General features: G+C 37.5%; 1 protein-coding gene across 1 annotated transcript in view; it reads left to right on the top strand.

The window, feature by feature from the left end:
- The window catches only part of PTPRN2 (protein tyrosine phosphatase receptor type N2), a 624,843-nt gene that overhangs the window by 585,398 nt on the left and 22,412 nt on the right, over nt 1–17,033 (top strand). The window contains exons 18-20 of the mRNA XM_062506519.1: nt 9,760–9,879; nt 11,025–11,191; nt 16,819–16,872. Coding sequence (XP_062362503.1) covers nt 9,760–9,879; nt 11,025–11,191; nt 16,819–16,872 — 341 coding nt within the window. The remainder of the gene's footprint in view (nt 1–9,759; nt 9,880–11,024; nt 11,192–16,818; nt 16,873–17,033) is intronic.

Genomic DNA, 17,033 nt, shown 5'->3' with positions numbered 1-17,033 from the left:
AGCTCCTTGCAGAGCCCTGCACCCAGAGCCACTGACATGAAGGAGATCCAGAGTACAAATCAAAAGCTGTGGCTTGAACATATTGCAGTTTACGCCCAGTTGCAGGAGAAAAGTTAATTTCTATTTTTCACCTAATAGTGCCTATTTTAATGTAAAGCATAGGAAACCTGACCTTGCAATGGAAAATAGTCTTAACTCCTGTCAGGGCACAATCAGTTGATATTTACTTGAGTACAGTTCTCAGCAGTTTATGGTGCTTCCATGATGCTGCCACCAGGGATTGTTTAAAGATTCAATTATTCATCCCTGATACATCTTCTCAGTGGTTCTCCTCCCTCTCCCTCCTCCACTTAATGCCAGCTGTTGCAGAGTTGCGTTGCTGTTTCCCCTTTTTTGTGCTCAGTGAAGCAGTTTTCTGACTGATAGTGAAAAGAGTGAGTGGCTCCAGAGAGATCTGGGACTGTTCTGCTGTTCCTTGACTAAATGCACAATGTCATGCTTTAGCAAGTCCAACAGAAACTCTTGGAGCTTGGTATCACTTTCCGTGGCAATATTTACTGGATGCATTGCTTCTTATTTTTGCAGAGATTTAGCTGCTGAGATTTCCAAGAGCAAGGGTACCCAGTGGTCATCAGCCACTTTGTTGTGTCTTGACTGAAAGGTTGCCCCAGCAAGAACCTGTTGTAATTGTTTCCACTACTTCAGGCTGAAATATTTCAATCTGACTTCTAGAAAACTCTTGCCTACAGAGCATTTGTTTTACTTGAATGTGTAAGGCAACTTTCTTGGCATTTACAACACAGCTGATATCCACAATGAAATCCAAACTGATTCTGGTCTTTGATTACTGTCTACATTTCATGCTTTCATTTCAGATATAGTTTCTAAGCCATCTTTCTCTTAAGCTTTCATTATACTCTTCCCCCAGTCAGTGACTGCCTCTACAGTAGCAAGCAGTCTGGCCTGCTATGAATGGATTTGTGGAATGTCACAACACTTTGTAAGTTTTACCAAACAGATAATTTAGTTTTGGGTGATCTTTTTTTCTAGTTTCACTGGCAGGCCCCTCTAAAACCTGTTATGTTGATCCTGTGCCCAGTATTTTAGTGGAAGTGCTATTAGACACTTAGCAATCAAATTCCCTGCATTTGAGTTGCCCAGATCCAAACAAAGAGCATAGTTAGCTCAGTGCCTTTGCTTTCTCAAACTAGGCAGAGCTTTTTTCATACATTGATGATGCTTGGTCCAGGCTCATGTAGTTTAGCATTCATAGTACAAGTGAGAGAGGTGAGATCCAAGCCTAGTTCCAATATGGGATTGAAGAGGCACCAGTTCCACTGATCTCACTAGTGACCACTTCTTGGAAGATTATGTCTTTGTGGTAGGATGGAGAAGAGCAGGTATCATTCTTCAGTACCATTTAACTTGAGCCACTAGAGTTGGTGATTAGTCTCAGTATTTTCTGTAAAACTTTCTATTCATTTGGGTTTCCAAATTGATCTGAGAGATCAGCTTGATGGAAGTTTTTCTTTCAAAGGCACAATGTTTGAGCTGGAGATGGTCCAAATGCCTGGATATTGGTCATTTGCAAAGAGTGTTTGAATTTGTATATGTTGTAAGAAAATTAATGGTAAAAAAGGCAGTAGTCTAACACTGACCTTTCTAATAGCATAAAAACCCTCCATGGTTATCTGTGTCCCTCCAGTTTACTTCTCCAGCTCCTTGGATTCTTGGCATGGCTTCTCTAAGTCAGCAAGTGCCATGTTTGTTCCAACTTTCCTGGCTTACCTATTTCTTTGAAAACTTTCTAGCCTGCAGGAGTTGTGTTGTCAGCCATCTCATTGATCTGTTTTGCCACAGGGCTTCCTAATCTGTCTGGATGCTCTGTGTTTGCTGCTCAAGCAGAGATTTCATCTCTACCCACTTGTCATCTCTTGGACCTCTCTGGAAATTTTCCAGCCACTACTTTAATTAATTTTGAAAAGCCTCCAGCTGATTTAAGTCTTCTTTTAATTTTATCTGGTCTTGTTTTCATCTCTTTTTTACCAATTACTATTTCTGAGAAACACATCCTTCATTGATTCTATTTTTGTTTGGTGGGAATTCCACCTCACGATTCCCTTTCTTGAAAACTGCATGACTGTCCTCACATGATATTAATCCATTTTTACCTGAGTGGTTAAACAATTTGTCAGGTCTCTGGGTTGTTTTCTTCTCAGCTGGAAAGAAAATTCATCCTCAGGACAAGGTTTTGCTTTGCTAGAGTTCCATTTTATTTACAAAGAAAGAACAGAGTTTTATTTCCTTGAACAAAGACAGAATCAAATAACAGTCAATAACTTCTTTTTTCCAAACCTCATTCACCCAGTGTTTTACCCCCAACCTCTCTTTCAGCTTTTCTTCTACCAGGATCACAATGCTAGTTTGTCGAGCTGTGCTGGTGGTTTCTTTATTCCTTTTACAGATTTATGCTGCTTATCGGGATTAATCATCTTGCCTTGATTAATGCTCTCTCTCTGCATTAAGCATATCAGTTTCTAGAGAAACTCACAGGTCCATATGCTTCATGTTTCTCTTGTTTTTGATGATAACTTCTGTAATTTCAGTTATCAGGCTTCATAAAAGAGTTTGCTTGTTTCTTACATTTATCTTGAATGAGAGGTGATGATTTTGTCCAGCAGCTTCAGTGAGAATTCACTCATCTCTTTCACATAGCGCTATTAAAATTCAACATCTCTTTGAACATAATTCAAAAGAAAGAGGATGTAGAACATTTCTGATCTATAACAAGTTTTCGCAGCAGGAGTTCCATGTTGTGAATAATTCTGGAGGCATAAAATTTTATTATTTTCAATGTGTGCTGCGTTATAATTCCACAAAATAGTTGACATGAAGTACATGTCTTAACTTGCAAAGTATTCTGAGAAGCAAGGAATGATAATATGCAAGAAACTATTTCTAAGAGTTAGGATGCTTAGAATCAGCTCCTTTCACTGAAAAACTGGTCTTCATTATCCTGGTTTTATAAATTGCATGTCTGCTAAGGTTCATCATCTCCAAATGGGGATTTCTGTAGGTAGCCATAAATTTTCCCTCTTGAAAATACCCATATCATGTCTTTCTTTCCTTAATCTACCCACATTTACCCTTCTTTCCCTCTTTTTGGAGGGAGTGCATTTTCACTTTTTTTTATTTTACCACATTAAGTGAAATAGGGGGACGGAACAAGCACTTCCTGCCATGCTTTAGTTACCTTAGAAAATGAAATAATATGTGATATATATACTTTTGTATTTGTTGGGCTCCTGTGATGTCCTTCCTCCATGAAGAACACAATTAATCATTATCTGAACATTACAGAAGTTCTGCAGAAGGGGTAGAGATACATGATATGCTGAGTTAGTGCACCTATAACAGCAAGCCATGAGAGTAAGTTAAATACAGTCCACACTCATAGGGGGCACACCTGTAGTTTAGACCAGAGAATTCCATGGGTTTTGACTGAACAGGTCTGTAGCTCAGGCTAAGTAGATGCCCCAATGCCTTAGTGTGGCCAGGATGACAGAGAAGACACCACTCATGAACAGCACCAAGTCAGACAGGAGCAGAAAGGCAGACTTCAAGTGCTGCCCCTTTATGGTTGGGATGCTCCTCTAGGAGGCAGGGAAAAAGCTTCATCATCTTACACATTCTGAATCAAACCTATGCTTTTCCTTACCCCATCTATCCTCCTCTACTTGTCACTACATTAAATAGTCTTGAAACTGAAAATGCTCTTCAGCATTCTAGTTAATGCTGCCCGTCTCTTGCTGACAAAACAGAGACCACACTGGAGTGGAGGTTTGCACTGTTGTGGCTGTAGTGATTGGGGAAACCTCATCTCTGTTCCCTTGATTATTTTTTGTTTTTATTGCAAGACTGTTAGATGTGAAGTGCAGAAGTGGTCCCAAGAGTCAAGTCCATAGCCCTGATATGAGCCTGGGAGTTCAACTGCAATTTGCTTTTTGTTGCCCCAGTCCTGGATTTCTTAATCTAAAATTATATTTACTTTTCTCTACCCCTGATCAGGAGTAAGTTATCAGCATTGGTCCAAAAAACTGTTGCTTTTCTCCCAGATCCCAATGGCATATTAAGAACTGATTCCTGAATCACAGTCTTGAGGATGTGATAAATCTTTGCATGTCTAATCAGCAACACTTGCTCCTCTCTTCCAGTTTTGGAATTCAACAAAAGAAATACAAAACACTGTCAGTTGACTGTTTCCTCTGTAAAAAGGATTAGCCATCAGTAGTCTCCAAGGGCAAAACCCAGTAGTGGGGGACCATGTCCCCATAGCTGAATGAATCTTCCAGCAAAATCAGTGTTCCAAGCCCATGGGCTGAGTAGGAACAACTGTACCAAACCCTTGTCTGCTCTAAATGCTGGCTTCTGTGCTCCCAGTTCAGCAAGTTTTGTGAGTGCTGAAATTAATTTACAGACTAAATTATTCTTCTGCATTTTGTTCTGTGCTTTCAGAACAAGACGCAGTGCTTTCAAGCAGTTGTGATTCCCAAGTTTTATTTTATTTACCTGGAATGGGATTTCCTGCATGTCTAAGCAGTTCTCACCTTCAGAAAGAGGAGCAAATGAAATCCAACAGAAAGCAATTCAATGTGTAAAATATGCACATTTTAATTTAATAAAGGAAAAGCAGAAAGGGAGACATAGGCACAGCACAGTAGCCCCTAGAGCTCTAGTAACTTGTCAAGCCATGAGAAATAAATATAGCATTAGAAATTCCGTAGGCATTCAGTGAAGGAGTCTGCTTTTATCATGCTCCCTTCTAATTATGGCTCTGCTGGAGAAGGTACTTAGAAATGATCCCTTAAAATTTGTATCCCTTTATTGTTTAGTTTCCACATTTTCAATACTAAAGGAAAAGCTATTTTCTGATGATTTTGGTGGACTTTTGCTCCTTAATGTGGTTTTCTCAGCAGTGCAACTGTAAACAGAGCTCATATTTAAATTATTTAATAATGAGGCTTGAGTTAGGAGTCTACTGAGAAGAATAAGAGCAGTTTATATCACTATGAGAAAGCAGAAAGAGAAATTATTGCAACACATACAGTCATCTTAAATTTGCCCTTCCCAATGACTTCCAAACAAACAAGTGTTGCTGCAACAGCAGGAGACATAATACAACTGTGTATTTATATATGGTCCTCTCTGAGGACATTTTTCCAGCTGCAGTCAGATGCTTTTTTAATGAAATACAGATTATTGACCATTAATCTTTCAACCTACATATTTGCTTAACTATCGGGCACAATTATGATTTTGCAAACCACAATTCTGATCTTGCCAGATTTGACCAATTTCATATTAAAATTATGTCATTTGCAAACAAATTTTTTTGCAAAAAAAGTTTGTATTACTTTCTGACTGGCATGCATTGTGAAGCTCTAGTTGGTAACAAAACATCTAAATTCAACCCAATTTTTTCCTTCAGTTAAAAGGTCCCCATTTTTTTTTTAAAGTTAGAAAGACATCACAGTTGAGCAAATTATTTTCACAATGTCTAATGGGATTAATGTTTTCTGATGCAGCAAGGGTTAGTACCTTGCTTTATTGTTTTTTTAGGGGTCATGTTTATTCATTTTGAGTTTTGATCATCCTTAGAAATTTTTTGGGCTCTCTTTGCTGGTTCATCTGCTTTTCCAAGTCTTTGCATTTACCAGTTATGCAATTTGTATGGAAAGCCTGAAAGACTGAAAAGATAAATTCTGTAGTTTGCTGGAGGTCTCTCTCAGAGAGCAGCTGGTGTGATTAACATGTTAAATTTAGTGAACTGGCTGGATTTAGCTCATTATTCCATCTATTTTTTACTTTTAAATCATTGCATTTTTGAATCTTCTGCACTAGTATCCATTAAATGAAAGAGTGTCTGGGCAGAGCCCGTATCTTGTCATTTCCCCTTCGTGAAAATGACAAAAATGGCTGAAAAAGGAGTTTGGGGAGAATCATTTAGTATAAAAAGAAACTTCAAAGTGATGAAGTGTCTGAAAAAGAGAACAGGGTTCATATTAACCATTTTATTTACAAGCTGGTAAACAAGGACATTTTAAAGTATAAACTATCAAAAGCTGATGTTTTATCAGATTTATGGCAGTGTTGTAACACTGGTTCTGCTATTTGTGATTTTATTTTTCTCATTACATGAAAACCCAATTCTGTTCTCCTTTTCAAGTAATTCTTACTAAACATAATTCACCCCAATGTGGAAGCCCTTTATATGGGGCTGGCAGTGCTGGATAACCACAGCATGAGGTCTCTACACTTGGTGGATTTCATCAACAGGGAATTCTGAGGATCTCAAATACTCCACTCATCTTTGGGTTGTAGGATTCAGCCTTTAATTTGCAGCTAAAGGAACAGGATGACGTTATCCTCGCGCAAGAAGTGTTCTGAGAATGATGCATACAGCAGAACCTCATTAGAGATCATTAACATGTTACTCTCTAGGCCTATGGGCAGAAGGTGGACATGTCACACAATATCATGCAGTGTTCTCCCTTTTCAGCAAAGAATACACTGCAGGCTCTGCAGTGAGCTCCTGTACAGAGCTCAGGCTTTATCGCTCCCATTCACAGGATTCTCCTTCTACTCAAAGTATTACCATGAATTACAAACGTCAGCCTGCCTGTACTAAGTGATTTAAATAAATTTTGTTTTATCTACTGCAAATATATAAATGTATATATTATACGATGTATATATATAAATATAGTTTTTGCAGACACTTAAGAGTCTAAGATTTAATTTTGCTGGGCTCTACATAAAAAGAAAAGCCTCTGCCCTGAAGACCTGATGTTCTCTTTATTCTTCTATCGCACTGTGCAAGCATACAAAGTTCAGAAATATGTGAATTACTGCATATTTGCAATTGAACTTCTCTCTGTTCTCCAAGGCCTGCTGAAATGTCTCTTTGGTAACCACAGGTGCTTCTCCAGAGGCTGTGCTGGGATTGTGCACACCAGGTCTGGGTTACCTGCTCTTTCTTTACCAAGACACATTCTTGGGGCCACTTTCTAGTTTGTGGATATGTCTGGACACTGAGCACAGCCAAGTGTGAAGTGCTGGGAGAATCACCTTCTAAAAACCCCATCAAGGACTTAAAGATGGGGAGGTGAACAGATGACAGTGTAAAACTCTGTGAATTGCCTTTGACTCATTCTGCTTCCAAGTTATTTGGAAATATATGGTAATAGATGCCAGCCCGATGTTCTAATATTTAAAGTAGCAAGGAAACAAAGACGATGCTGTTAGTCCTCCAGTCACAGGCTGTGAGCCTTAGTGAAAATCCCATCTCAATGGTAAGCACAGGAGATGCAGGGACAGTTGCTTATAACAGGAATGAAGGCACTAGGTTGTATTTCCTTCTTGATTTAATAGATTTGACTTCTACTTTTCACACAGTGACCTAAAAGAAATATTATACCCCAGAGTAACTTTGAAATTGTTTGTTTAAATTAACTTTCATTTGGATTTATGCTTAATGAAATCTTCAGAGATGCAGACAGCCCCTCTCTAATGAAATGCTCTGTCTTTGAACCAATGAAAAGGGTTGCCAAACTGTAAGGATTCCTCTCTAAATGAGTGGGCTTTTATAATGTTACACTTGGGTGGCACAAGCAGAGTGCTCGATGATTAGTTTATGGTCTAGATCATTGTATTTTTATTACACTCATAAAAACTGTGTTTCTCCTCATTTTCGTAATGGCTTCAATGAGCTTCTATACCTTCTAGAGGCACATTAAATCGTTATGTGATGAAAGTACTGATTTAGTGGGACTAGTTTTAAAGTAAGATGCATGTTTTGAATTCTTATCTTAGTCTGATTGCTGGCTGAAAAAGGTGAAACTACTTTAGAATGAATGAAATCTGTATCATCTTCCTTACATATAAAGAAGGTTTCCAGCTGTGGCCTGGAACAAATGGAGTACCAAAAAAAAAGGATACAAATGATAAATATGCATCTGTCTGTAAAGTGTCTATAATTTTAAAGTATGTTTAAATGGTTTTGTAGCATTGTGAGGTTTTAATGTGAGGAGGAGGAAATTACAGACATTTTTATTTGAAAAACCTTTTTTAAGGGGTTAAAAGAAAAAAAATATTATTCTTAAATTCCACTGTAATTTTTTTATCCCTCTTCTTTTCAAAATGATAAATAACCCTATTCTGTGTAAACCCTGGATTCATTTCTCTAAATAATTCTAAGTCAGTTTTAAAAGTAGTTTTAATTATGTTGCAAAATGAAAAAAGGGAAGAAAAACATTATTTGTTTTTCTATATGCAAGCTATTCTTAAAAGAGAAGACAACATCATTATCCATGAATGGGAAACCTTTTTATTTGATATGTAATTAAAAAAAATAATCCTTGAATTGAATGTATCATCTCATCTTTGCACAGTTTAGACAAAGGCCTTTTTTGTTGACAAAATTTACATGTCAATGCAGTTGCTTATAAATATTTCTGTGAAATAAACATAACCCTTCACAAAAAGAGCAGTTTACTCTTCATTTAGTAATTTTATATGCTAGCAAAAAGACAATGAAAGTTGTATGCAAATATAACATCAATGTACAGCATAATAATAACAATTTTTAGTGATTATGCTGCTTGGTATTAATTCATAGGAGCCTTTTTGTTCAGTCATGGGCTGTGTTTGGAACAGAGATATGCCAGACCAGAGCATCTCTGCTTGTTTGTGAGAGACATCCAGAAATCCCTTCGTTGAGGATGTGTTTGATTCTTGTATCCTACTCTGTGGCTGGTCTAAATTATTAAGTGATCATGCTGGCAGCAAAGATACTCTGTTTTCTTCTGTTTCTGCTGTACCTGTGCTCTGTGAGTGCACTGTCTGCAGCACAGCTGGACTTCCATTCTACCTCCATGGAAAAAAAAAAGGGAGAAAAGGGGAAAACAGAACTAGAAAAGAGAAAGGAAGAGGGGAGAGAAAATAAAATAACAAAAGAAAAATAAAGTAGAAAAGAGGGAAAGAGAAAGGAAAATAAAAAGAAAATTTTGAAAAGGAAGAAGGGAGAAATAAAAACCAAGGAAAGCTGGAAGGAAAGAAAGAAGGAAAAAGAAAGTAATGCACATTTGTGAGGAATCATTTATAAATGTGCATTTGGAGGGATGACTTCTCCATCCAAAATGTTCCTGGGAAAATAGATTTGCTTTGAATTTTCCTTGCCTTTTCTTCATTACTGTCATTCACATGCAACTTTTATGATTGTTTCAGCAATGCAGTACTTTAATGGTTTTGCTACTTGGCAAACTGAAAAAAGGCATGGGGTTCAGAACACAAACAGGTTTCAGTACATGTGACTTTAGTAGGTCTGTGCTGCTTCAGTGTTAAATATCAAATTTTAAATAGATGGGTGTTCTGCAAGCACCATTCTGTGTTCCTTTACTGGATCTAAAAGTTTGACAGAAAAGCAGTTGAACACGGTACCAGGAGCAAGGAGAGATTTTGTGGATGACCTGAATTGAAATCGCCGGAAATTCTTTAATATTTCATGGATGCCTGCAAAATATGGTGCCAGTTTATTCAGGGATTTGAAAGCAGCTGCAGAGTAAAAGTGTCTAATGAAAATGAAATAAATTTCCTGTGAATGGAATAAATTTTGATTGTGTGTCTGAGTGCAGTAATTATACATGTCACGCAGTAATTAGGCAGTCACAATGTGGCCACGGTGTCTTTCTTTGTCTGCAGATGGTCTGGGAGAACGGCTGCGTCGTTATTGTCATGCTGACACCCCTCGTGGAAAACGGAGTCAAACAGTGCTACCACTATTGGCCAGACGAAGGGTCAAACCTCTACCACATCTACGAGGTACCTGCACAAAATACCTGGTTGCAAACGTGCCAGTAAGTGCAGGGGCTGATTCCAAACGGGGCAGAACGATGCTGGAGATGATCTAACCTGGAGGTCGAGCTGCGGACTCTGAAAATACACTTGGCGTTTCTTCGCGTAGTTTTGCATTTGCAAAAAAAAATTTGGAGCGCAGCATTAACTTCAAGGTGGTTTCCACCGAGTAAAATATAGTAAATAATAGTACAATATTAAAAAGGACAATAATTTTTGCATTTTGAATGGTTTTACAAGTGGTTGATATATGAAAGCATGTATTTATATTTTACAGGAAAATAGTATTTTTAGAGCTAGTGAATTTTGCCTTAGGACAGCCATATGTAAATCTCTGTAGAAAAATCTCTATATTGCGGTAGTAATTAATCCTGTCTATTTTTATCTCTTGCCTCAGTCACAACAACAAATATATATTTTTATTTCCTGCTTGGCATTTCTAGCCCAAAATATCATATCACAAGTTACGTTGCAATGCAACATTGACAACAACTGTCAGATTTTTCCAGTGGTCCAGCTGTGTAAAGGAAGAAAATAATACCACAATGCCAAATATGAAGAAATGTGGAGAAATTGTGAAAAAATGCTGTTATTTAAACTAAAATGGGAATAAAATCATTTTCTGAAAAGATGAGCTCTGCAAATAAGCTGCATTTTTTTAATGCTTGTTTTCGTTTTTAGCAAAAGAAACTGAATTTTCACTTCTCATGTGAATTCAACTCAGATTTTTAAGACTTCTGAGAGTGACCTGGGCAATACATTTGTGGACATTTCTGTAAAGAAAGGAACTGCCAGTCTAACACATTTTCAATACAAAATATCTTTTGTATTCGCATAATGTTTTAAAGATTAAATTCAGTGAATTTTGCTTTTGAATTAAAATTGTCAAGATTTTTCTTATGTTTTCAATCCAATAGCAATGGCAGTTAACCTCTTTCTGACAGCTACCTTGATTGCTAAATAATATTTTTCCCTCCATACTCAAAAATTTCCTAAGAAAAATAAAATTTCCGTGCAATTCCTTCATCCAAGAAATCTTACACCTGCAATCCTGAAGACGTGACTTGCAACCAAAAGTGCTGATCTCCCTTTGTTCCTTCCTGTGGGTGTAGGTAAATCTTGTCTCTGAGCACATCTGGTGCGAGGATTTCCTCGTGAGGAGCTTCTACCTGAAGAACCTGCAGACCAACGAGACCCGCACAGTGACACAGTTCCACTTCCTCAGCTGGAACGATCAGAGGGTTCCTGCTTCCACCAGATCACTTCTGGATTTCCGCAGGTAAAGCACAAAGTATGGCGCTTCTTTTAAGATGATACGGGTCTGAGGAACTTGTGCTTTTTTAGTCTTTTAAAGATTTTTGGGTTGAAAGGGAGCTCCTCAGCCTGCGATGCCACACTGCTGAACTAAGAGAAGTATCTTCAGCAGGCTGATGTTTAGTGTTGCCTCATGCGGAGATGTTGCCTGGGTTTAAGACATATTCATTTCCCATTTAGAGATCAATACCTTTCCTCCCTTTGTATAATCTCAGTTCTTCTGTATTTCTTTGTTTTCCAAGTATTTATCCATTCTGCAGCTTCCAGGCCTTTTGTGTGGCTCCCCTAAGATCCTTATAGAAGCACTCTCACAAGTAAATTAGGAAGTGTAAGCCTGCTTGAAAAAATGAATCACAATGGAGTCATATGGCGATAGCGTCATTCCCATGGGACCATTTGCTCATAAGGATCCAACAGCGAGGTCTGCAGACCTTGGCTGCAAGGAAGGTGGAAGCTTGAGGAAGCAGATGATAATGTTGACAAAGTGTGCCCTTTGGAACTTGAAAGAAAGTCAGCGTGGCTTTAAAATACAAACATACAAAGGCAAAAGCTGTGAAAGTCCTTGCCACCTTCTCTAATGTTTGCTGTGCCTATCTAAATTTTAATTTGAAAATTAAAGCCATGCATGATAAATACTGGAGTGAAATAATCTTCATTTGATTGCAAACCGTGCCCAGTGCATCACGTGTAGGTGTTAGCTTGTACCAGCTAATCCACAGCGATGCGCTTATGACTAATGAAAAGAATCTCCAGGAGGTTTGGGGAGTTGGTGCTCAATCCGCCAGCGGCCTGTGGGATCGTGTCTTGTTCTCTCCGCTCTACAATATTATCTACAACCCCCCAACGTGATTATAAGGGGCTCAGTGCTCGAAAGGTCCAAACTTGTTTCTTTCAATGTGTGCTGGGAGTTCTGACTGATGCCAGTTGAAGTTGTGTGTCTGCACCCAAGGGGAGGAGCTGGCTTACAGCCAACAGGAGGTGGTTGCACAGTTGTCTGTTGGCAAAATTGTACCCTTAAAAATTTAGGACTAAATACCACCCTTCATCCACTCGATATTCTTGTACGTATTGCAAGGCTTTTCAAAGCAAAGACACATCTCACACGGTGCAGGTGTGCACTGTGGACTGCAGCTGCTCTAAGTCACTTGGAGCTATGGCCAGTTGAGGATGTAAGGATATACTAGAGAGTCACAACACAAAAGCAGTAGTGGAGTAAGGACGCACAGCCTTAGGATGGATTTGAAATTCTAATTGAATTTTCAAGGTTTTCTTCTCCGGGTTCGACTTTAATACGATTTTTATAGGTTGATTTCCCTTTGCTTGTGGTACCGAGGAAGTTTCCTGCAGTGAATTTCTGTAGTGAGAATTGTGACTTGGCTCCATTAAGCTGTGTGGGGCTGCAGCACAGAGCCAGTGCAGCGCCCGGCTTTGCTCTTTTCAACCTTAGTGGGAAATCTGCTAGCAATTCTAACTAGAGCATAAATGAGCCTGTACAGCCAGGACATCTGAAGTTCAGAGCACCTCGCCTCTGACTTGTTTCAGTAAGGATTGGGGTCCCTGCGTGAGCTGCAGGATTAGATCTACAGTAAGTCACAGTTCACATCGCCAGGAAAGCACTTTCTTAGAGTGACATTGTGTAAGGGTTAAATAGCCGTGTTGAAGAAGTGTTGTGCAATACTTTGAAAAAGAAAAATGATAACTAGATGAGAAAAGTAGCAGAGCTGCCATTCTTTGTATTTTAAAGCAGTATGGGAATGAACCTGTTAAGATTTAATTGAATTCTGAGTGTTCATTTCACATCTTTTCACAGTCCAGTGTAGGGTACTGTAATCATTTGCTGCGTGCAGATTTTGTACAATGAACTCTTAGTACTGAATGCATAGTAAAATTCCGCCTGAAAAGGAATTTTGGCATGCACAATAGCTGGTCTATGAATCTCAGTTTTCTTGGTCATCTGATCTTTGGGTTGTTTTGGTTTTTTTTCCGTTCTTTTTTAATGACAAAAGAACTAATGCACTATAGCTAAAATAATGTATTTGGAATTCATTTATACAGTACATGTTTTGCACCTGAAGCTTTCTATTTAAAGTACAGACTCTGCTGGATTACAACAGCTGAGTCATAAAGCCCCTAGAAAAATGTCTGACAGTGCTACCATACTCTTAGTACAGTGGTGCTAGGAAGGGGCTGCTCTCATTTCTTTTAATCTTATCTATGTTTTTATGTGCATTCAGTGTGTTTGTATATATATATGGATATGTGTGTATATTTATATATTCACATACATATATGAAATTAAGCATATACATAACCAACCCTCTATTTTTTATAATTCATCACCAAGAAAAATTGGATTCCCAAAATTACCTTGCCCAGAGTCTGTGGAAATATGGACCTAAACATTTTTATTGAAATAAATTTTGCAAGTCTCTTTGAAAACTGAAAGTTTACATTCCTCTTACTCTGTATCAGACAGTGATTTAGATGATTTTGCATCTAGCAGATACATTAAACCTCGCTGAATAATCTATTATACTTGCATAATGTAGGAATAAATTGCCAAAAAGAGATTATTCTATGTAATTTACAAATCTGTACAAAAGACAGTCCCTGAGAGGTGAGGCTACTACGGAAACCACTGGTCAGTTTTAAATGCTTCTGGAGTCCTAATTTCATTTTGAACAATAGACCAATCATTATTGCTCTGGACTAGCTTGTTACTCATGCACTGATATGTGTCATTAAATATTTCTTGAGCCCAGAGGGAGCACATTTGCACTTTAAAGAGGGACTGCTAAGCTAAAAGATAATTAGCATCACATGTGAGGGCTTTGCTTAAAATATATATCTATTATGCTATCACTTCTCGCTGTGTGCAATGGCATTTACTAACACTGCTCACTTTAAAAATGGACAAATTCTTATTTTGCCAGCTAATTAGCGGTTGCCAGTGTCATTTTTGTGATGTTGCAGCTAGTAATATGAGCCCAGTTGCATAGTCACAAAAGTGATCATTGGAAACTGTGACTCTGCTGCAGGGACAATGTGGGAAACCCCTTTTCTGAGCCTCTAACGACCTCTGACCTTTGCTTGCTGATGGTTTGCATGATGATTTCTTTTTCACTCAATGAGCCAAGGGTTGGTTTGTATTACTAATCATTCTTTCTAAGTTAATTCTTCCTGTATATGTATATATATATATATATATAAATAATATAATATATATTTTCTTCAACATTCAAGAACTTTGCTTACTGATGAATTTTCAGCTCACTCTCATTAGCCAGAACTAAGAATGAAATGAGATGTTGCTGCATTTCTAAATATTTTCATAAGCTATATATAGACAAAGCTATGAACCAGCTGGATTGAAACCCTTTGTTTTAATGTGTTTTCTGAAATGTGTGATAATGAAAATGTTTGAAACGCCTTCAATAAAACTGACAAACATAAGGTGTCTTTCCCTAACATGTGTCTCTGGCTGTCTGATTTACTGAGAGGTCTGATAGATTTAGATCGAATTTTTCATTGAAATTATATTAGGACTTTGGTAGATGGCTAGTCACAACATGCAAATATCATATTAGTGGTGCCACACAAGGAACAAAGGAACCACACAAGCAGAAAGACAAACGGTAAATACCCCTCTGTAGTGATTAGCTTTTATTTAATACTTGAAATGGAAAAACAACTCTTTACTAATGCACATGATGGGGGTGGGGGGAGAGTGACCAGCTGCAAGTTATGGAATGCAGGCTGACTGTATCAGATGTTGGTACAGACATTTCTAATATAATTTACTGTACAATTAAAAAAAACAAAACAAACAAAAGGAAAACACCAAACCAAGCTTTATATCATATAGAAGGAGCTGATCCTCAAGATATGACCACCAGGAACTGAAGGGTTCATTAATGTGAAAACTCTGCTGTAGCCCAAGTCGTTGTAGTTTTGTTTGATACTGCCCTCATACAGATATATTTATGGACATATAAATGGTCCATTTAACTTCTGAAGTCACGTGCTTCTCAATTACTTACCACTCATTTAATAAGAACATTGTTCTACTGCATTAATTACTTACATCCAGGGAATATAAATAGAGACAGAATGTCTCTGCAAGTATGATTTACATAAGTAAGTAAGAGAGTAAGAATTGTGAAAAGTCGCTGAATTCAAATGTTTAAAAGGAATCCTTGCAATAACTTAATATTGTTCTCAAGTTTGGTTAGAATCTTAAGTAACAAAAAGAAGAATGTGAAAACATAGTTTCATGGGATATCACCAATACCTCCATAGTCCATTTGGGTTGAGTTCCAGGTATCCCAACACCCTGTCAGATGTTAGGCATCTTCAGGCTATACTCCAAGCAGTGTTTAAAGATATGTGCATGTTTTCACAGCACAGATGTTAGTGAATAGATGAACAGCCAAGAACTAAATGATTCAGTAGGTTAGTTATGCTTTAAAATTCATAATAACATCACACCACTGTTGTCAAATTTCAGCAGCTCCCTTTAGTTTAGTTATCAGGATTCTGTGTAGCACTTACACCCCTTGGAAGCTGCCCTATGAAATGATTTTATAGCAGACCTTCTAACTCCAGTAAACTCAAACATCTCATCAAATAATTTGAAAGAAGCGTTTTGATTTCTTGAAGCAATGCTTTCCCATTTTAGCTTTTATTCATCTTGCCTTGTTAACATATGTGTGCATATTTTATGGGTTTTTGGCCTGTAACATACTTGACATGCAAAATATATCCTAGAGCAAAAGAGGGGGCTTGGGAGTTTGGTTTTTGTAAGGCAGTTTAAGTAGATTTAAACCAATTTTGTAGGCTCTATTCTTAGACTGAGTATCTTGGTTTGCTTCAGCACTAGTTAATTCCTTCACTGAGTTTGCATATCCACTGACCTGTTCCGAGGCTGTACTTCTGTTGATTGATTTCACATATATTCTCTTGCCACTGAGAATGTTTAACAAGGAAGCTGTCGAAGACAACAGTGTGTAAATATTAAATATATAATACTTTTTCAATAGAACCAAGGCAGTAGAACCAAAGCTTACTGATGGATTTAGTTATTTTTACTCTGATTAGATTAGATTTTATAGTTTTTAAGAAGAGTTTCAGGAGATTTGGCATTTGCCTTTCTGGGAAGAAGTGGTGTTACAGATCAGCACACATTGCGCAAAGTATAATGGAATAGCCTTTTTTAATTTTATGTTCAGTTTGATGCCCCTTGATATTTCCCTGAGCAAGCTCATGAACTCAAAGTTTGCCTCAAAATCAGGGTATCTCAAGATAATCTTAGTTCTGGAGCTAAGACATGAACCATTTGAGAAAATAGCTCATTTATTTTGCCCAGACAACAGCAATAATTGAATGTTTTCTGGGATTTCTTAGGCAGCAGACCAGAATCAAACTTTAAACAAAATTATCTACTCAACAGCTTGTTATATTAGGAAAACATCAACCTGAGTATTTCTTTAAAGACGACAATATTTGCATTTTCTTATTGCTTATTTTTGACAGTTGGCTAAAGAAACAGTATATAATATGCTTAATTAATTTTTTGTGTCTGTTTTATTTCAGAAAAGTAAACAAGTGCTACAGGGGTCGCTCTTGTCCAGTAGTTGTTCATTGCAGGCAAGTACAATTTCTAAAATAGCTTTAGAGAGATCTGTATGTGTAAGAATTTAACATAGATATAAACAAAGTGGGGAAATTAAAGCTTTACATGAATCACTAAACAATGAGGTAGGCTAAAAGTTTTAACTATAATTCCACTGAGATTTAATGCTATTTAA

The sequence above is a fragment of the Cinclus cinclus genome, chromosome 1 (genome assembly GCF_963662255.1).
Source record: "Cinclus cinclus chromosome 1, bCinCin1.1, whole genome shotgun sequence".
Taxonomy (NCBI): Eukaryota; Metazoa; Chordata; class Aves; order Passeriformes; family Cinclidae; genus Cinclus; species Cinclus cinclus.
The sequence above is the reverse complement of the archived record's forward strand: the minus strand, read 5'-3'. Positions and strand labels throughout refer to the sequence as shown.